This window comes from Gavialis gangeticus, unplaced genomic scaffold (genome assembly GCF_001723915.1).
Source record: "Gavialis gangeticus isolate Ggan-Ray unplaced genomic scaffold, GavGan_comp1, whole genome shotgun sequence".
Taxonomy (NCBI): domain Eukaryota; kingdom Metazoa; phylum Chordata; order Crocodylia; family Gavialidae; genus Gavialis; species Gavialis gangeticus.
In genome coordinates this window covers 43458791-43481250 of record NW_017729026.1, presented here as the reverse complement: position 1 = coordinate 43481250, position 22460 = coordinate 43458791, and the positions used below count along the sequence as shown (strand labels likewise).

Sequence of the window (22460 nt, the reverse complement as noted above, 5' to 3'; positions counted from 1 at the left end):
TGGTGTGAAACGCAGAAGTTCTAGATGAACTACTTTATTCTGGTTTACAGCTACAAGAGATTCTTCCTCTCTGGGCTTTTGCTCTGTAAATTCAACATGTGCATTATGGACAGCTAAGTTCATAAGAGCCCATCCAAAGAGACTTCTGTTTAGAACTATCTATACATGATCTAGAAGTGGAATGGCCTTCAAGGGAAAAAACATGTTGGGCTCACAAGCTGAGAGGAAGACTTGAACTTTTCGGGGATTAAAAGTTTATTTTTTGGAGAGTGAAATATTTGGTTCCCCTGTAAAGGACAAGTGAGAACTAGGGAATTTAAGAACTAAGGAGGTTAAAGAGCTGTCTCACATATGGATGTGCCTGAAGATGGATATCCTGAAAATCATTTACGTATTTCTGATGTAAACTTCACAAAACATCTCTGAATCCTGAAGCGTGGTTCCTACTGGACTAGACTTCAGATATTTCTTGAAGCTTCTTTTGAGGATTTATAATAAATCTCTGTGATGAAAGCCATAGTTTCTGAACCACAACCCAGGCCTTAAGAAACTCCGGTTCTATCAGTGGATTGCCTCTTCTGGAAAAATGTATATTCCTTCTTAGTGAAAGACAGCTCCTACTATAACCTGAACACTTGAGAACATTACATAGCCCACTCATGACTTAAAGGGGACGACCGTAGGCTGAGGAAGGAAATTATTCACTTCAGAAGATTAATGAGACAAATTTGGTATGATCTTTCACAGAAAATGTTCAAGTTTTGATGAGAGCTAGACTGACCCCAGGAATTTTTTTGTCTTAAAGAAACAGATTTAAATAAAAAAACCATGTTTCATGACCGTATCTAGGACATTACCAGAAAATCTACCTATACTGTTAGGATCAGAAGTTTTTGTTGCTCTTAAATTTGGCAACAAGTGCTCATGCCTAAAAAATGTAGTGACCAAGTACAAAGTGGCATCAAGTAGTGTAGTGTAGTGACCAAGTACAAAGTGGCATCACCTAGATGGTCAGGATTTAGGTTACGATTAACCTATTAACCACTATTAATATTTCATGAGAAAATAAAACCATCTTGATATTTAAAAAGGAGCTGTAGCGCATTTAAAATTGTGCAAACATGTTCTTGAATTAAAAAAAACCCCATTCTCTCAGGACGCTTTGATTTTTATGCTTGATGGGTCAAAGAACCTCCCTCTTCAAAGGGCACATAAGATTTTATAGATCAACTTATATTTACAGTCAGTAGAGCTCCAGGTGTTTTTCTTTTTAGGAAGAGAATGATATATTTTTGTCTAACAAAGTTTATTCATCAGGGTTTTCCCAGTCATTTAACTTTTCCTAGATTGGTGGTTCTTTTCCTAGATTGGTGGTTCTCAATCTCAAAGCTCCCCTCAGAAAATGCCAGCTTTTAGCTTTCAATTAATTTTTGACTATATAAGAACAACAGAGCAATTTTTCAGTTGCAAACAACTCAGAAAGACCACAGGAAGTCAGAATATTTTGGCAATATGGATTCCAGTCTGAAATCTCTGGGTTTATCTTGTGAATCATGTAAGCACTTGTATACTAATATTGTATGTAAACTTGTACTAATATTGTATGTCACCTTTAAAGGATTTTGCAGCTCTCCAGTTGAGAAACACTGTTCTAGATCATAAATAGCAATAAAAATAACTACTTCTTTGCGAGGATCAGGTAAAAATCACTTTTCTATGGTAGAGCACTTGCAAAACACTCAGTCAAGACAAAAGCCCTGAACACTCTGCACTCCAGATTACAGACCCTGAGGTTGAGGCAGAGGAATATTGGAAGAGGTACAGTAAGTTTCCACTGCTTCTTCAAACCTTCTGGGAAATAAGGTAGGATTCCTTGGGGTTAAGATCTCTGCAATACTAGGCACTTTCTTTTGAGTGAACAAGAGTATTTCTTATCTTTATAGGGTTTAGAGGGTGAAAGATTTCCAAGGGGGCTAAAGAGCCAGCTGAAGAAATGGTGAGAGATTTTGGCCTCCAGGAACGCCGTGTTGACTTGGCTGCCATGGCTTCCTATGAATCCTGTCAGTAGGTAGCAGGGAGCTTATCCTTTTGCATGGAGAAGAATTATCCTTATTACTATACTGCAGCTGATGGAGTTTTGGCCTGTGGATCTGACCAAATTCAATTTAGGCTCACAGGGCCTTCTGTTTGTAGCAGACACACATTACAGAGAGGATAAGTAAAGGCCAGCTTATTTTCTATACTTATACTATGCTTTTCGGACATCATAAAGGAAGAAATTAAGGTCTCCCAAACAGAGGTGCATGCCAGAATCTCCTCCTCACTTAAGCAAAGTGGCAATTGATTCTTGTGTGCATGAGCAGCAGGGACCCTTTGTGGCAGGGGATCCTTGTTGCTTCTGATTCATCCATCTATCTGTAAATCACCTGTGGAGAAATAGGGACTATTAGTATGGATTACTGGAACTATTCACTGCAGAAATGCCAAGCTACCTAATGATGAGTTATAATACCAGTTCTGCTGAAGGAATAAGTCTGCTGTTCACCAATTTATGTCGTGCAATTCCTATTAAATATATACTATAATTCACAAAATGTGTTAATAAACTTGTTCAAATATCTGACTATACACTACAGATGAGGCATCAGGAGAGCTTTTAAGGCCTGACCCCTGAGAAATGCTGAGCCTGCTCAACTCCATTAAAGTCACCATGAACTGTGCATGCTGAACACCTCCATTTCAGCAGTTCAATAGAAAAAAATACTTATAAATCCACCAGGAGATGCTATATCCCCTTCCTTTATATACATGTTCATTTCACATATATGCACCACCTGTTGTAGGGCATGTTCATAACACCATATACAGAAATAATTAAATTACATTACATTCTTTCCTAGAGGACTCCCTAGAGAATCAACTGTCCCCAAAGCAGACTGCACCCTGGCAGAGGGAAGGAGGGAAACAACCTCCCTATACAGTATGTCTTAGGATAAGAAAAAATACCAGTTAAAAACTAAAGAGTGATGCCAAGCCCTAAGTAAGCTTGCCAAGGCTGAATCCATTTGGGAGCCCTCAGGAAACCTATAATGGCCCTTGGATGCAGTGGAGAATGAATGAATTACACATGAAATAAATAAATACAGTCCTGTAACTCACATTTATTTTTATGCAGAAGGTAAAATAAAATTAAAGAATCTAAGAAAAATGAAGAAACAAAACATCCTGGTCAGTCTCACTGCACTGACTTAATTCCTTTGGAAAGTTATTTGCAATGCACACCCTAAAAATACTTTAAATTTGTTTGATTTCTTTAAAATGTATCAACAATGCTGCAGGTCCTTTAGAAAAGGTAGACAATATATGATTATAATGAAATGCCGATAGAAGTACTTACTTGACAGCATAACACATCATGCAGAGCCATACCATGGTCCTTAAAGTAATCCGCATACATAAAGCCAAAGGTGTATATGAGTGGTGGGGAGGAGAAGACAAAAAGAGGTGCTTTGGAATAAGCCCTGAAGGGTATAAAATCTCTGCAATTATAAGGTACGTTAACAAGTTCCAGACTTGAGTTCCCTTCCAGAGCAGAACCAAGTCATTAGTCTCCACTATTTTAGACTACAGAATTGCTGCTCCAATAAAGCACTGGGAAAAAATGTACAGAAGAGGAACTGAGAAGCCAGGTTAAGACAGGCTTTTAAAAACTTAAGATACTAAGAGGTCCTGCATGCACTCATGCCTTTTTAAGTAGAGGGAATCCAAAATGAGGCAAGCTGGATGTAGGAATCAAGGAAAAGAATCTATAACCAGGAAGAGAAGGCTGGAAGAAAGAAGGGCCCTGGGACCCTTGAATGGATTGACAAAAACCCAAAGGCTCTAGGATTAGTTTGGATGCTGAGGAATTGATGTATGGGCCTGCAAGTCTCTAAGTCTTATGAGTAAAGCACATGTGTTTACAAAGTTATTTTGAACAGACTCTAAAAGTTTCCAGCTTCAACTGGCATGTGGTCCCCAAAGCATCAAGATGTAAATCAGAATACCACTAGGGCACGGAGTTCAAGAGCAAAGTTTCGTTTAGCAACAGGGAAGACTTAGGGCCACGGTAAGCAACCTTTTCCAGTTGTGGGCTGAAATGACCCACTTCAGGTAAGGAGGAGTCAGGTGCTAGAACCCGCTTGCAGCCAGCACTTCTCCCCCAAGTGGCACAGGGAGAGTACCCATGGCCGATGCCCACATTTCTGAATGCTACTGAAGCTGTAGGCCATAGGCTGCCAATCTCTGGCTAGTACCCTAAGTCCTGGTCACCAAAGGACAAATTAACTCAATGATCCCATTTCCAAAGAGGTGATATCAAAAGGAAGTTTGCAACCACAGAGTGAGCTTGGGAGACTGGGCTGGCTCCAGGCACTGTCACTAAACTCAAGGAACTGCAGACTAGGGCTGTACAAAGAGACACACTGATTTATTTAGTTTGCTGGGCAAACAAAAAACTTACCACCATTTTGACTTGGTCCAAAATTACATTTTCTTGAGTAGAACAAAAGACTCGATTACTTTTTAAATGCTTAAAAAATATTAAACACTGGCAGTTTACTAAATGAAAAGTCATTTTGAAACAACCAAAAACGATAACGTGGAAACAAAAAGCTTCTAACTTTCTAAATCATTTTCAATGTTTTTTCAACAGAACCTGTGTCCAGAATCAAAGAATTCTGGTCCCCTTGCACCGGCATTTTTGACAAGTAAACTATTTGCCAAAAATCTTCCCAAAACAACAGATACTCAGCTGTATTCAAAAGCATGTGGATCCAACAGATAGATCCAAACATAGAAGCCTGATCAGAATTGAGCAGATTGACAGGCAGAGAAACTAGGGAGTCAGTAGCCACCTAAAACTCTACAGAAAAAAAATCACTTTACAACTACACCCTGTAAGCACAGGTTATGGGAGAAGCAGGGTAATACTTTCTTGGTGGAATAGCATTTAGCAAGCTGGCAGGAACATTCTATAACAATTCAGTTTCCAGATGGTCCGAGAAGTAAATTCAGTCATGTTAGTCTAGAGTCAGGCAGAATGCAGGCAAAGCTGCACCTTAGAGACTAACTCATTCAGGAAGATATAAGTTCTTGTAGAACCTGACAAAGCATGCTATATGCCTTTCTGAACGAGCTGGTTTCACCCCTATCCTGTCTTCTGCCAGATGGCCAAGTATATAGAACTTCTGAAATTCCCAAAGACTAACAACAAATTATGCCTTAGACTACCACATCAATATATAACCTTATAACTTTACTGTGACATGTCATCATGATAATTTTTAAAACACAGAATAAATCTGTGGGACATTTACAAAGTTACCATGCCTTATATTTGGTTGCGTTTAAGCACAGGAACAAATGTATGCTCAAACTGTAGGTTTGGAGGAAATCAGGAAAAGAATTTTTCAAGAAATTATGTACTGGTTATTTTTAAACTAGATCTCTCTCTCCAGCCCTCTCCCAGAATCAATAACTTTTACAGCATTTTAAGTGTGACCAAGCATCAGGAAGGAGACAAATACAGAGAAAATGCAGAAAAATTAACAGACTGTCAAACTACTATGATAGGTTGGAAATAGTGCAGAAAGTAAACACACATTTAAAAAAAACATGAGGAAATTTAAAACCTGCTCATTTTTAAATAGCTTATATTTAATAATCTGGGGGAAGGAATATTTTAAAATACATTTGCTTGCTTTCCAATATGAACATTCTGTTATCAATTGTGCTTGTATGATCTACTGTTTCAAAAGTCTCTCACATCAGTGGGCAGTGTTAACATCACTTTTACTAAACCACAGTGATCAGGCTGGGACAGTGGTTTTGAACCTCTCTGCATCCAAGACACCCCCTTAATGGATTTGAGGCACCCTCTATATAACTTATGTGAATTAAGTGGCACCCAATTTCAAAACTAAATTATATTACGGTGCTTACCATTTGAAGAGGGGTTGGACAGTGCACATGTGCACTGGTGCCAGAACACGGAATTGGCCAGGCAAGAACAAGCTTGAGCCTGCCCTTTTCTCCTAATCTCATCATACCTTGTGGCACTGTTCAAAGGATCTTGCAGCACCTCTGGGTGCTGCATCACCCTGAGGATCATTGAACTAGGATATACTGGCAAGCAGCTTTTATTGCTGCCATACACATCCAATGAATAGTGAACCAACAAAGTGGCTTTCTTCCCTCTCCCCTGCTCAATAAGAATAATACTACTTCTGCTTGATTTAAGTGAGATTCAATCTAGTTTTGAAAAGGAAAAAAAAATTACCCTTGCTGCACATTTGCATTCCAGAAGTTTGTCTGCTGATAATAGAGTTCAGATATTTACCTTAAGATAAAGAGGAAGACTCTCCTGAATGGCAGACAGCATATCTGTAGGAAGCCCTTTGTCTTGCTGAAAAACAGCATGTGGCAATAGCAGGCAGTCTATGATGCGGAACAGGAGTGGTTGTGCTTTAGAAGTAGCGAGCATCAGTGCCCAGGACTTTACAAGGCATCCTATTGGGCAAGAAGCAAAAAAAACCAACCAAATAAATTAAAACTAGAAAAAACACACACACATACATAAATAAGCAATATCTAAGTTATTTTACCCAAAGGTAACCATAGCAACCTGGTTGTCCACTTTCATGTACAACAGAACCTGAATAGAGAATCTGAATATACATTTACAGTACTGCAAAATTAAGGTCCCTAATTGTCCAAATGCATTAAAATGTACAAACTGTAATTTCGATTATAGTGAAGTACACAAAGTATGGCTCAACTATAAGTAGGAGCCACTGTATCACACCCCAGAAGTAAAAGCAGTTGACTTGTGGAACATTTAACCATGTAATTGGCATGTTTGTCCTCACACAATATTCACCTCTGCCATGATACAACACAGGCGCTCAAATTTTTTCTACGTGAATCACATAAACAGTTTGTTTTCACCTTCCATTCACAGTTGCCTGACAGCCCTGTGGCTATAAAAGCAATTGCTTACCCTGAAAAAGCAATATTAGGAAAGTACTAAATATATTTTAACTCATTTTCAAATTGAAATTTACCAACTGAAAACAAGAAGCAGAATTCAGGTCCACGTAACCAGACCTCCCAAGCTCCATGGTGTGCAATTTGAGAATCTTTGAGCACTTCTCATCCATTTTCAAAACCTTTGTGTGCCGATTGCCAGATTCCTGAGACATTATTTTTATAATCTCTCCTAGTGAGTTGCACATCAGAGGGGAAATGGTGAGGTAGTGTTGAAATGATCTGTAGCTGTGATGGTCCAGGATTTATGCAAGAGGCAAGGATTATCTAGGTGATACCTTTTATTCAACCAACTGTTTAAAACCAATGTGGAGGGCTGTGAAACTTCCTTGGATGCTCCTGGACTTCTTGACTTACCAAAGCTTTTCAGTTGGATATAGATTCAAATCAGGTTCAGTTCATGAGAACTACTTTGCATGTGAACTTTCACAGCCCTCCACCTTGTTTTTGTGGACTGTTTCTTTTCTCAAACCTGATGAAAAACTCTCTGCACCCAAAAGCTTATCTGATGGTAAAAACAGATGTTACCAAATTAAGTGGATGAACTGTAGCAGGACACATCCTGCCACAGATGATCTGCTTCATTGAGCAAAATGACTCATTGCCAATATGGAATAATAGGCACTGTTTCCTCTAACCTGAGGATTCCCCGCACCCATCGCTGCCCTGTGTCTCCTTACCAGGACCTGCTCTGGATCCCTGGTGCCCTGTAATTTCATATCAGGACCCATGCAGTGCCATGCCTCCACAATGACTTGTACTGGATCCCACACCAATTTGCGTGTGATGCAGAAGCACGTCAGTGCGGATCCTGGTGTCAAGGGATGGGGTGTCAGGAATTCCCTCGGGCCCACACTGCTCCCACACCTCTTTGCTGGGACACGTGCTTGCATCTCTTGTAGAAGGTGTAAACCTACAAATACCCTGACTTCCAGAAACATTCTTTTTATAAGAAAGCTCCAATATTTTTTGAGAATCTCATTGTATGCTAAAGGAATTTTATTATTAAACAAAGCACAAATAATATAATCAGTCTAATTAAACATGGTATTTTCCATACAAAAGTAGTTCTCATGAACTAAGCCCAACTTGAATTTATATCCAGCTGAAAAAGGTTTGCTAGGTCAAGAAGTCCAGGAGCATCCAAGGAAATATGTTTAAGATCGACTAGTGAAAGAGATTAAAGACAGGCTCCTAAAAAGGTTATTAAAGTCTAAAAATCAACCCGTTACTGTCTGTAAAGACAATGAACAACATTAAGCTTATAAATTGAAAGAAAACACAATGATCAATCAAAAAGATACAAAGTGATCACTTCGCAATATTTTTAATAATGCTATTTAGCTCCCCATCTTCTTTCACCTGCCATATAAAAACACCTGGAAGGAGGATGCTCATTCCAATCCACAATGTTCTACCCATTGTCACTGACATTATTTATTTGGTGGCATAAGGGTACTACAGTCAGACATGTATACAAAGCCCACCCATGAGAGGCTTTCAGACTTCTCTGTTAAGCACCTTACTGTGTGAGTGCAGTTTTACAAGCTCACAGCAGGTAAAGAAATGACTGCGATTAGTTTAACTGCCAGAACAAAAGCAAAACGCACATTTTTCTACTTTTTAATAAACAGAAAGGACAATTTCTTATACCAGTGGTACAATTCCAGATTCTGATAAATTACCATTTCCTATGGAGACCAAAAGAAAGGAAAAAATTGTCTTCATAGTTACTTTGCTAGCTTTAAAAAAAGGTGTTGGCATTTGGGTACCTAACACAGGTTATTTGGCTAACAGATATAAGTGTGTAGCAAACTGGCAGACAGAAGAGAAATGGTTTTAAAAATCACTAGCTCTGCGAATTTAGATGCAACGGCCAATTTTTAGTTTTGCTTATTTCATTCTAATTAAAGCCTATTGTTTAAAATTTGGGGTCTTCACTGAATTCTCCATTACTAAGACATGTGCACACAGAACCTTCTTGGTCTATCACTAAGTTAAGGTATAAGGTCAGACTCTAACTCACTTTCCCATAATAAACAGCCCTTTACTCTTCCAATAGTCCCAGTGGTTTTAGAGGAATGAAAGACTGTTCTATATGAGGGTACTACAGGGGTGGGCAAAATACAGCCCATGGACCAGATCCAGCCTGCCAAGAGATTTTGTCTGGCCAGTGGTGGGTCCCTTGGTCCAGCCCAGGCTCAAGAGGCAGCCCAGGCCATGGTACACATGGCCAGTCCTGCCACTCCCAGACATGCAGCAGGGCTGGGATGGCGTGACAACCAGACTCACTTCTGGATGTTGTTGCTGGACCTGGCCCCACTGCTTAGGCACCCCAGCAAGTCCACCCTGCACCCACAGCTGGGGGCAAGATCCACATGGGCAGGGCATGTGGCTGGTCACATGGGATGGGGCTGTGGGCAGGCAGGGAGCAACAGTGGGGAGGAAGGGAGGGCTGGGCCAGGACTGGGATCACAAGGCAGTGACAGCACAGGGCCCGGGCCCCCCATGATTCCAGCTCTGGCCCCAACTGCCCATCCCATTCTCAGATACCACTCCCTGCTCACCCATTGCCCCATCCCAGCCAAGCGCAGAATAAAGCCATAATCCACTGTCTGCAAGCCCCTGCAAGGGGTGCCAATTCTGTGGGTAGGGGAGCATGGAAAGCAGGCCCTGTGCTGTCACTGTCCTGCAAACCCGGATGGGATGGGCCACTTAGGAAGTTCTGGTGAGCTGTTGGGCAAGGGGAGGGGCAGGGGTGGTGGGTGCGGACCTGGCTCACGACAGCTTACCAAAACTCCCTATGTGGCCCATGGACCCAAATAACTGCCTACCCCTGGGGTACTAGAATGTAACCTTTAACAAACTGGACATATGGAACTATGAGAAACAGCCCCCTAAAATGCCTATTTTTTCTTAATTTGCAACCCAGACTTGCCTATTACCATGTCATTACCAAAGATACCTGCAGACTAAAAAGACAACAAGCCCTGTTAGCCACTATTTTCTCTTGTTTGGTTTAACTAAATATTTCCCAGGCAAAGATATTAAAATCTCATGCTCAACTTTGCTGCATTTGCATCATGACTAAAAAATCAGAATAACTTTTTTGTTGAGAGAAAATATTAGGTTTTAAAGGGCATCAAAACAAAAGGCCAGGAATGTCAGTAGGAGCATATTAGAAATTTCTTTTTAGTACCTTTCTGATAATTATCTCTTTTTAAAACAATAACACAGATTACATTTAAAAAACAACACAAAAAAGTTGAACCAAGAGGGTGGGAACATTCTGTATAACTCTTCCCCTGTTTCCTGTGCTCCTGAATTAAGACGTGAGAAAATTAACCATAACAAGATAATTACCCATAATCCAGTAAATGAGTTGCAGCCCTTCAGCAGGTCCTTTTTTCTTCAAATAAGGTTTTACGTATGTTATTACATCACCTAAGTACTCTAGAGCCTTTGTTACCATGGCAGATTTCTCAGGTAGAGTCTGAAGGCTACCATAAGTTTTACCAACAGCCTGAAAAAAGAGGTGTTGGAAAGAAAGACAGTGAATTAGATCAGACTTTGTTGTTTCCTTTTGTTTATCTGTGAAGTTTTGGCAAAATGACTCTTTAAAACCATAGCCAAGAACAAAATCTTTTTATCTGTAGTGGGTCTATAGGAGTTGTGTATAAGAGGTACAGTACCTTAATGAATTGGACAAGTGCATTCTTAGGGTCTTGCCTGATGACTGATTCATCAATATGAGCCTTTGAGAAGACATTTTCTACTTCAGAGAGTTTAAAAACCAACCTTGTCATTTCAGTCAGCTGCTCCATATAAACTTTCCCTGATTATGATAAAGAAAACAGCTGAGAATGTAACATACTTTGATATTAAGCTCTGTCCACTGTTGAGTGGATCTAGTCACAAAATCATGAAATATGACTCAAAAGTCTCTGCAAATAAGGATTCCACAATTTAAATTTTCTTATGACAAAGGGTATTTACTAAGTATACCCACTACTGGATAAGAATAAAACATACTAGAGGTAACTCAAACCCTTCATTTTACTGATGACCTTTCCCAGGAATGTGAAAATGTATATGAAGAATAGCGTTAAAAGACGCATCTTACATAAAATTAGAAGTGCAGTCTTCTATATAAGAAACGAGCACATATCAGCAGTGAAGTAGCCAAGAAAAGCAAAACACCCTATCTAGAGGAAAGAAGGATTCATAATTGGATTTTTAGGGAGTTCACAGCATGATTGTTGGCTATTTACTTGAGCTTTTTATTTGTTCATAGCAGTTTCTTCATGGGGGGGGAACATAGCTTGTCCTTGGGAATAAGTTTTTGTTCTTTGCTTCCAAGGAAACAAGCTCTTTTATCTTTATGATACATTTGTCACATACAGGGAAGTCAAAGCATCAAGAAATAGCACAAGCAACATAAAGAAAAACATTGTGTAATTAGGTAAGAGTAAAAGAATACAAACAAAAATATATTTTTCAATTAGCTGAAAAAACGCACCATTTTTGCAATATAGAATCATTACTGCAAACACTGGGGAATGTGGATGCTTACCAACTGTTTGTTCACCATCTGTCCTGGCCAAGGCACCACTTGGTTGATCAATGAACATTTGTAAAATGCATCGAAACCAAGAACGCACTATCAAAGCTTCATAAGGTGTATGACTCACACCAGAAAAAGCCTCAGACAATGAACTGCATAAGAAGAAGAGATGCAAACATGTAAAAAGATGTTTTGAGCCTGAAAGCTTGAAAGAACAATTTTTGCAACTATTTAGTTGATTTAATAAAAGATATCACATGTACCTAAAGAACCTTGTCTGCCTAAAAAAATGTCAAAAAGATTCAATTTAGTTTAGACTTAGAAAGTATTTCTAGCAGAATTTTGAGTAAATAATTATAAATATAATACAGATGAAGGACCAAGCTGGGAATACTTTTATATATATGCAACCTACTGACTGAGACACAGAAAACCCACACACTTTAGAAATCTCTAGTTCAGCCAAGGGAAATCTAAGGATACCTCCTTGCTGCCGAATAAAACATACGGTAGAAATACCCAGCCTAGCTTTAAATGAGTTAGTTTGGCTACCTTAAAGAGTCTAGCTAGAGCATCTTGGAGCTCTGCGTCTGCCTGCTTCCTCTGGACTGCTTCTGGTAGCCAGGGCAACTGATTTAAGGATAGCTTGTGTAGCTGTATGCTACATTCAAGCCCACAGGGTACACAGCCATCCTCTGCTGTTAAACTCAGATGAGGTCATTTGCTTTTGTAAATCAAGCTATGGCCAATCAAAAAGAGGTCATGCTCAATAAGTAAAACCCACTACAGCAATCTAGAGATGGTGCAAGTGATTATGAAATGATTAGCAGAAAGCTATGCTGAAATGGCTCCATCCCTGGATGTTTTTAAGAACAAGCAGACTTAGACAGACACTTGACTGAGATGGTTTAGTCAGGAACAATCCTATCTTGAGCTGGGGGTTGCACTAGACAACTCTTTAGGTCCCTTCCAGCCCTACATTTTATGATTCTATGATCTACAATGGTATACAGGGCCAGATTCCACTCTCATTTCCATTAGAGTAAACTGCAGCCAGAAATTATACCACAGCCAGAGAAGCATCACTTGCATACAAAAATGCATTTAAAAAAAAAAAAAGAAAAGAAAATCCAGTGCTATTTAACTCATTACACTTAATTAGGCCATCCCAAGGCAGCATAATTCCCAGATATTCCCAGCAGTCAACTCCCACAAGAGTTCTAGTGTTGCTTGAAAATATTCTGTCAGAATAAACGATGTGTCAACACAGAAAATATGTTTTAAATGTTATGGAACTGGCATAATTTCATAATATTAAATATTTGGTGTAATTTATTTTGAAAATAAAAATACATATATTCATAGCCATATGATTTGCATACCATTTACATTAGGCAAACACATACGGATGCAGTTTATAACACAACACTATGCAACACATAGCACAACACAGAACTACAAAGTGCAAGTATTTTATATGTTATATCAGAGTATGTGGCGATTCAGCACCCCCTTAAATAGGTGTAATAGAAGGTAGGTGTGGCCGACTTCCCCCTAAAGAATCAATGTCATTAGTTAGGGCCGAATACAGTGAAAAAGATACTGTCCTGTGCATCACCTTCCCAAGGTCCGTTTTCTCCACAGGCAAGATTCAAACGATTTCAATACACATTTGATTTGGGTAGGGGAATGGCTAACTTCTACACTCCTGCTTCCAGAGGGAGATTCAAAATGACCCAGTTGTTAGACATCAAGCATTTCCATCCAGCCAAGAAAGAGACTTCAGAAATGCCTAAGCATGGTTCAAGTTTGTGCGTCTAGGTGCTTTATACAGAGAACGGGAATTAGTAACGTACCACCAAAGGTCAATTCACAAAGCTCAGTGCTTAGGAGGTGGCCAATTGAACGTTTCAAGCCTTCCATTATACATTTCTCTTTTGCAATTCTACACATCTAGTAACACTTACGAGAGCAGCACCGACCCATATCTAATTGGCTAGTGGTTTAAGCATTCGCCCAAGATAAGGGATGATGGCTTCTATCCTCCTCCCCATCCCCATCTCTGAGGGATTTTGAACTCAGATCCCCCACTTCCTGATCAAATGCACTCTCCAGCCCTTCTGTTAAAGCTGGGCCACTGGACAAAAGTGGCCTCTTGCAAACGTAAGAGAGAAAGAAAACATGGGGAGAAAGAAAACAAGCAAATGGAGTCTGAATCTGTAGCATGGTAGCTAGGCCCCTCCTCTGCAGAGGGGAGTCTTGGGTTCTGGTCTTCACTGTCAAGCTTATTTCTGGTCTTTAACCAATGCTTGTCAAATGTAAAATGCCTAAAGCACTGGGAAACAGGCACCTTGTCCTCCCTCTTCCCAGGGAAGTGCCATGATCACTGGTCTACACTCATGCTTCTCTTTAACTTGTTCTCATCCTGGCTCCATGATTTTTGCACTCTTTTCTGCCCAGTGAACCTATTTTAAAAGGTGTGTGTGCATGTTGGGGATGGGGCGAAGAGCTCTCACCTAGTCTACTTGATACCCTAGTAGTTAGGGCACCATATATACCCTAGATAATCACAACCTGGGGTTAAATCTCATTAGTGTAGGGAAGGTCTAGAACCCAGTTCTCCTACATTCTGTGTAAATGTATTGATGGGGCAGAGGGTGAGTACCACTACTAACACCACACCAGGTGCATTTTGTGTGGTCTGTCTGATTGACAGCATGGCACTCCCTCAGGCATTAAGTAGAGCTTGGGCACCTCAAGGAGCCAATCTGAATCAATTCAGAGCTCGAGGGAAAGCAAAACGTATGTTCCAGGCCACTTTTTTGAAGGCATGCACACCTAATTGTTGCTACCTAGAGATCCTTGCAGTCCCAATGGTAGAATTTTAGTGGCTTTAGGCACCCAGTACATTTTTAGAGCACTGGCATAAGGTCAGTTTGAATCAGTCCTTAGGACTTGGATGTCTGAGTCCTACCTGAACTGAGTTAAGCATCTATTGATCATGGCCCAACATGTCAAGCACCAACCTGTTGCTTCTCTGTTCAAAAAGCACATTCCTGTGTCACTGCTTTTAACTAAGGTGATCATATTATGGGACAATGTGAAATCCAAGACACTACCCTACCTACCCCACCCCTTCTGCCCTTCTGCTTCAGGCAGAAGCAGGGAGGTATGATGCACCTCTGGTATTGTTATTTAGGCAGCTATTGGAGTCAATGGCCTGCTAATGACCCACTGTTCTTTACTTCAGAGGTGTTAACAATTATCTCCCTTTTGTAATGGTCATTCCACTAATCACTATTTTAGGGCAATTTTGTTGTCTGCTAGGGTTTCCTAGTTCACAGCTCTTGTCATGCCACCTCCCACCCCGAACCCAAGATGCTCCTTTTAATTTTCACCAGCCAGCTGGGACCAGCCTCCAAAATCTGGCACATGTGGTCACCGTACTTAACGCCTGCAGGACAACCAGGTTCTGATGGAGTTCCTACAGGGCCAGTTTTCACCAGGTGTCAATGAATTTATTTGAAAGAAGACAACAATTTACTCTGCAGGCTTGCGCACTTGTAAAACCAGAATCCTGTGCTTAACCTAAAGTCAATATTTTTCTATCAATTTTCTTTGTAAACATTTATAAAAAAACCTTTATTTTGCACTGACTTTTACCCCTGTATGAAGTAATAATAATAAAATAAAAAAGGCAAAGTATATACATGTGTAATACTAGTTTTATTCATATGGACATTAAAAAAAATCAAGCCACAAAGCTGTTCATTAATCACATCAGTATATCCTCATTACTTTATCCTGTCTTCCTTTCCTCTATATCCATCCACCATTGGGACAGCAACTTAAAATTTGTCTTGAAATTGAATGTGAACCTTTGGTCAAAAGACTAAAGCTCTAATCCTGCAAAGGCTTACAGTCGTGCTTAACTTTATGCGTTGTCAGTAGGCCCAATTAAATAAATGGGATTACTTATGTACTTAAAACCAGGCAAGTGTGTAAAGTATTCTGCTGAATAGTCTGTACAGGACCAAATACATTGGAGTATGGATTTCAGCTGGGGCTACTGTAACAGAAATAAATAAATAATAGGTTGTTTGGGTGGTCCTGAGGGTGTAATTTGTGTTGCTGAACATTTATTATTGGCGATAAGGCAGCAAATAGAAAGAACCTCGCTTCAATTTCTGAGACTAAGTTGAGTTTGCCTGACTGACAGAAAAAAAATAATCTTTTTACTTTTAAACTGAGCACATTTGATGTGAAAATTACTGAAACACAATAACCATGAAGCCTAAAAATGCTGGCAGTTAGATATTTTGGTAACATGCTATAAAACTGCCTGAAGCACATGAACACGTATATGGACAATTACATAAAATACATTTTAATACATATTAAATTAAATTGTTTATAATATACCATTCTTACAAGGCAAGTCCTGTCTTAGGCATTTTTCACACCTATTACCATAGTCTAAGAACATCACAAACTCTAGGTAACAGAGGGAATTACTATTACCTCCTTTTACATAGTGTGATTAGGCACAGAGAGACAGAGACTCAAAGAAATTAAGGCACCTAAAAACGGAAGCTAAATGCAATTTAGACATCTAAATCTAAAAGGGCAATTCACAAATAATCTGTCTTAGTGTGCTTAGGGCTCATCACCTAGATCTAGGATTGGATCCAACCCATGAACATGGGGCTTTGGTGGCAGGGACACCTTCCGCGGGCACATTTCCCATGCCACCATAGGGAAAAGTGCCAATTGCAGGCACTTTTCTTGTGCCACAAGTGGTGGTGGCAACAGGGTCCTTGCGTCTACCTTTCAGCCCACCCCCAACCCAGGGTGGGTCATTCCAGGAGCCAGAAAGGTTGCCAACCCCTGATATTAGGTGCTTAACTTTTCTGAAAAAAATAATTAGGCCCCCAAAGTTAAGCTACCATGCATGCCCAGAAATGGCACCATCTTATCTGAGCTTAACAGCCAGGCACCTTAACCCCACCATCTTGGGATTCACTGACTTAGTGTTCCTGTCTCCAGGAGCCTAAAGAATCACAGTGTTGGAAGGGACCTCAAAGGTCATTTGGTCCAACCCGCTATACAAATACAGGATTTGTTATCCTTATCAACTGCTCATCTGTCATGTTCCTGAACACCTCCAGTGAAGGAGATTCTACAGCTTTCCCTAGGCAGTCTATTCCACTGCCTTACCACTCTAATAGTAAGCATATTTTTTGTCCAATCTAGTCTAAATCTGTTGTGGTGCAATTTAAAACTATTGCTTTGTGTCCAGCCCTTAGTGGCAAGGGAAACAGTTGCTCACCCTTGTCTTTATAATATCCTTTCAAATATTTGAAAACTACTTCCATATCCCTACTTAAACTCCTTTTCTCCTGCCTAGCAATCTCAACCCTTTTCTCACATGGCTTGCATGCCAATCCCTTTATCGTTCTTGTCACTCGCCTCTGTTTTTCTACATACTTAAAATATTCAAGATGAGTATAAAGCAGCCCTTAATAGAGTGGTACTATCAACTCCCTTGCTTTACACCCAATATTCATGCAGATCCAACCCAAAAGTACATCTTCTTTTAAAAAAAAACAAACAACTGCATAATATTGCTGATTAATCATGCTGAGTCTGCAATCCACCAACCCCCCCGATCCTCCTCAGCATGGCTACTGCTCAGCCAGTTATATCCCATTTTGTAGTGTGCACTTATTTATTCTTCCCTACATGTAGCATCTTGTATGTCTGCACTAAACCTATTTTTATTGTCCCTAGCCCAGCCTCCCAATCTACCAAGGTCCTATTGCACTCTACTCCTATCCTGCAGAGTGTTTCCAGTTCTTTCCAGTTTTATGTCCTCTAAAAACTTGATCAGGAAGCTATCGATTCCAGCATCCAAATGATTAACAAACATGTTAAACAGCACCGGACACAAGTCAAACCCCTGTGGAACCCCACTTGAAACCGCCTGCCATACTGATATCGATCCATTTATAATTACCCTTTGCTTGCAGTTATTGAGCCAATTTTGTGTCCACTTGATAGTACTTTTATCTAGTCCATGTTTCTACAGTATACTTATAAGAATATTATGTAGGCTATACCAACTATTAAATGTCCACTACATTCCTTTCAGTCATCCAACCTGATACTTTGTCAAAGAAAGAAATCAGTTGGTTTGGAACAATTTGTACTTGACAAATCCATGATGGCTGGTAACAATCAGTCTTTCTTCCTCCAGATGTTTAAAAATTCTGTTGGATGGGCTCAGAATATGAATAACATGAACTTTCATTCAAGAAATACAGATAACAGTGTTGTAATAGCCTAATGGTTAGAGCATTTGCCCTTAGTGGAAAACCCTAGTTCTAGGTCCTTCCTGGTCTGGGGGTGGGTGAGGTCAAATCTCTTACTTTCCTGGAAAATGTTCTAACCACCAAGTTAAAGTCCAGGCTGGGCTGAGGGAAGCCATCACCATTCTTGATAGCGGAACCACTGTGCAAAAAGGAAATGCATGGAGGAGCCTAACTGTAGCTCAATGATGAGAAGGTTTCCTTGGGAAGGAGTACTGGGTTCCTCCTGGAACTGAGCACGCATTGAATAGCTTTTGGATAAAATGCAAAAACAGCACTAAAATCAGGGACGAAGACCTAGGCCTGCCTCCCTTCCAAAGGAGTTTCCTCACCACTGGGCTACAGAAGCATGCTTTCTCTTGCTTGTTCTCTCCTTGGTCCCATGACTCTTATATTGCTTTCCGTACACACGCAGTAAGGGTAGTTTGCTGCATGAAAGCTATATTTGCAAAATGTCTGCCAATTCATTATCCAAAGATATAAAAATACCTTCAAAATACATCTGGAGGACAAACCATAATACATTCAAGAAATCTGAAACTTAAAGAGCTGCAAATGATCTTTAACACAGAAACTGGGCCACTAAGTGAGGCATTGTTGTTTAAAGTTTTCCATTAGTTAGATGCAGGAATGAGGAAACTGTGTGTGCTTGAAAGGAGCTGAAAGAACAAGGAGTTTAAATTGTTCACCTGTTTTGTATTAGATGACTTAGATATCTTGATACCAGCTGGTGCCATACCATGTCATCCCATCCAAACAATTGCATCATTGATAAAACAGGCTGAGGCTGGAGATCTGGTGGAGCAGTGCTGGGCATATCCAAAGCTAACAAAGTAAAAGCTGATTTTAAATAGAAAAAAAAAAAAAAAGAAAAGAAAGGGACAGTGTTAGAGATTTCTCATGAATTTAAAATATATTCCTGTTCCACTAACAAATATTGAAACTTATTTGTTATTATTAATATTTATGTTGCTCTAGATTCCAGTCAGGATTGGGAACCAAGATAGTAGGCACTGTTTAAAAAATAGGGAGAGGTAACCCCTTTTCCAAGCAGCTTACAATTTTAGGATGACACACAAGATATGAAGGATGGGGAATGATGTAATCAAATGCATACATTGGTTACAAAGCCAAGAGACATCATCTTGTATAAATGTGCTCTGTGAGGTAATTGGACATTTCCCCTTACCTCCCACTCTGCCTTTGATAAATGAGTGCACTTGGTGTCCACTAAGAACTTTTAAAATGCCTTAGTCCTCCAGAAAGGTACTGAATTTTAAAAAACAGAGAATCTGTAGGAATTTCCAGCCTGATCTTCTTAAAATACTTCTTTATATATTGGTGTTTTATGGGGAAAAATGTGTAAGTGCCGTGCTAACGACAAAGCTACTCCTTAACAGAACAGTAGACCTCACACAGTCCTAAGGCAACACCTGCAGACCTATAAAACTGTATAATAAATATATGCCACAGAATTTTTTAATGAGACATAAGCATTTGCTCTCAATACTGGAGGGCCGCTATGGAACACATCCAACACCACCAACATCAAAGTTACTCTCATTCTTTATGCTACAGATAACAAACACATTTACTCAGGAAGGAGACGTAACCTAGAATGCTGATATGTTATTAGACTAAATGAAATCAGCAACAGCAAATGAGGATTGGAAAACTGATCTTTATTTTCTGATTTTAAAAAACAAGGCATCCACCAGCTTCTGATCTTTCCCAATTCAAGTTAAATAAAAGCTAGCTTATTACTAAATTAAGAGTATGCTTATAATGCGATATGCATACAGAAACTTTTGATTAGTGGAAGCGCAAGCCTGTTTTCAGAAAGAGCAACAAGGCAGCTATTTTAATTAACAGAGGGTTAGATTATGGTTTCACAACAAGCCCTGAGTATGGGTAGCATGTACTCATCCTGCCTTACAATGCTTTCCCCTGTCCTGCTTCTAAGTAAGAGTCAAAATGTGGTCCCCAATTACCCCAGGGCAGGAAGGAATTTCTGTCAACCCCTTACTAGATTACTTGCACCACTGTTTGTTTAGTACTTTTGGCCAATAGGCTGGAAAAGGGTGGCATGGTGAAATCAAGCTATCCCTTTCTGACCAATCCCACCCACTTCCATAGAGGAAGCAGTGTTTCAGCAGAAGTGTTCTCTTCCTTGGGCTACAACTTCCAGGCTAGAGACAGACATTCAAAAAGCCAGAGCATGAATTGATTCAATCTTTGCAGGTTACTCCAACCTGCATAGTTTGAACCAATCTGCAAGTGAACAGACATTCACTTTTGATTTTGGAAAGGTGCACATGCCTGAAGTGGCTCAGGCTAGAAGCCAGGGGGTGCAAGAGCAAGCCCTCAACTGGAGGGAAACTAAGCTGAGGGAAGCGGTGCGGCCAGGCCTGGGAAGGCCTGAATATGATTAGGGAGAGGCTTAACCCTCCACCCTGGCCTGCAGAGACCCCAGCCAGGGTCTGCCTGGAGTGGGAGGGGGGAAGCAGCCCCTGTCAGTGGCTGGTGGCAGGAGCAGGTGCAGGGCAGACCCTGGTAGTCTGAGGGGAAGCGGGGGTTTAATCCCCCCATTGCAGGAGGTTGACGATGGTGTTGGCACCAATAGGCTCAGCTCACGTAGGCAGGGGCATGCACCCAGAGCTGTAGCCGCCAGACACCAGTAGCCTGAGGGGAAAGAGAGGGGGGGTTAATCCCATCATTGCAGAAAGCAGCAGTGGGGGCACCAACACAGCACCCTGGGCCAAGTCTCTCAGAGGAGAGGTCAGCTGGCAACTGGAGGGGGCATGTGACCTGGCTGCAGGGTTGAGGGGGGCAGAGCCAGGGCTAGTTACAAAGCCTGACACACCACTGCCTCCTGCTGCAGCAGTATGACCTGGGCTGGAGTGGCTCCAGGGCATGAGGGTCAGCACCCGCCACTTCCCGCCTCAAGCCCCATGTGGGAACTGTGGTTTGCAGGTGAACAGCAGCTGTAGCATGGCTCCACACCCCTTTCCTCTCCTACCGATGGTGGCAGAGTGAACTATCACAGCGGGTGGAGGTCTTCTTTCTGTCACCTGCCACCTGCTTGAAGTGTTGCCGGGTGCTCAGGGTGAACTGCTGCAGGCTAGGGCAGCAGTAGGGGGAGGCAATGGACCCACTGCAGCCCAGCCCCACAGCCCAGGGGCACAGGCAGAGACTGGCCTACGGTAGCCTGCCCCTCCTCTCAGAGGTGGCGGTGGAGTGAATCATCAAGGTGGGCAGAGGTGAAGCACCTGTCACTCACTGACTGCTCACAGTGGTGCCAAGCACTTGGTGACAGGTGACAGCTGCTTATGCCCTTGGGCTGTGGGACTGGGCTGGATCAGGATGCAGCAGCCACTGGCTCCCACCACTGCTACCCATGCCCCAGGCCCACAGTAGCCCACCCTGAGCACCCAATGCTGCTGTGAGCAGGCGACAGGTGCTTCACCTTTGCCCACCATGATAGTTTGCTCTGCTGCCACCACTGGGAAAGGGAGGGGCAGGGAGTTGCAGCCCACCTGCAACCCTCGCTCTGGCCCAAGTCATACGGCTACAGCAGAAGGCAGTGGTGTGTCAGGCTTTGTAACTAGCCCTGGCTCTGCCCCCCTCAACCCTGCAGCCAGGTCACATGCCCCCTCCACTCGCCAGCCTGGGTTGCTCTGCCACAGTGGGAGGAAGCGGTGAGTCGGGCTCCATAACTAGCTCCAGCTCCTCAGCCCTGCAGCCAGGTCACACCCCCCACCCCCACGCTGGCCGGCCACTCCTCTGAGGGACTTGGTCCAGGTGCTGCAGTGTGGGCCCTGCCTGAGGTAATTTTCAGCATGGGACAGAGCCAGTGCCATGCTGGTGCCCATGCTGCTGTTGCCTGCAATGGGGGGATTAACCTCCCCAGTTTCCCTCAGGCAACTGGTGTTTGGCTGCCACGGCCCCCAGTGCACGAGTGGAGCTATCGGTGCCCGTGCTGACCCCGCCTACAATGGAGTGATTAAACCCCCAGTTCCCCTCAGGCTACCAGGGTCTGGCCCCATCCCCACTCCTGCCCCTGGAGCAGTGAGCGAGGTGGGGGGCTCAGGACACCTGGCAAGGGCTGCTGCCCCTTTGCCAGGCAGACCTGGCAGCACTCCAGAGCAGGGTTTCCCAGCTCTACCCTTTTCTCAGCCAGTCAGAGCAGTGCTAGTGCTCTGGCTAGGGAAGAGAGGGGCAGGGGCAACCCTGCTTGGCTGGAACAGACTGCCCAGCCCAGGGCTGCAGAGTATGCTGGGATGCTGGAGGACTCTGATTTAACTTAAACAAGGAAGGGGTTTGAGACGCATGTTCCATAAATCAGTTTTTTTTCTTTCGATTAAATCTGATACTACATTCAACCAGGTTCATCTCAAACCAGTTTTGGCTACATTGAAACTGGTTTATGTGCACTGAACTTA

General features: G+C 41.8%; 1 protein-coding gene across 3 annotated transcripts in view; it reads right to left on the bottom strand.

Moving 5' to 3' along the window:
• MMS22L (MMS22 like, DNA repair protein) overlaps positions 1 to 22460 on the bottom strand; it is a 206780-nt gene that overhangs the window by 11355 nt on the left and 172965 nt on the right. For 2 of the 3 annotated variants that reach the window (XM_019520182.1, XM_019520184.1), the window contains exons 16-20: positions 18708 to 18858; positions 11660 to 11802; positions 10779 to 10921; positions 10450 to 10609; positions 6380 to 6549 (exon numbers count right to left, since the gene is read on the bottom strand). In XM_019520182.1, the coding sequence (XP_019375727.1) occupies positions 6380 to 6549; positions 10450 to 10609; positions 10779 to 10921; positions 11660 to 11802; positions 18708 to 18858 (767 nt within the window). The remainder of the gene's footprint in view (positions 1 to 6379; positions 6550 to 10449; positions 10610 to 10778; positions 10922 to 11659; positions 11803 to 18707; positions 18859 to 22460) is intronic. The other variant, XM_019520183.1, reaches the window with a different exon arrangement.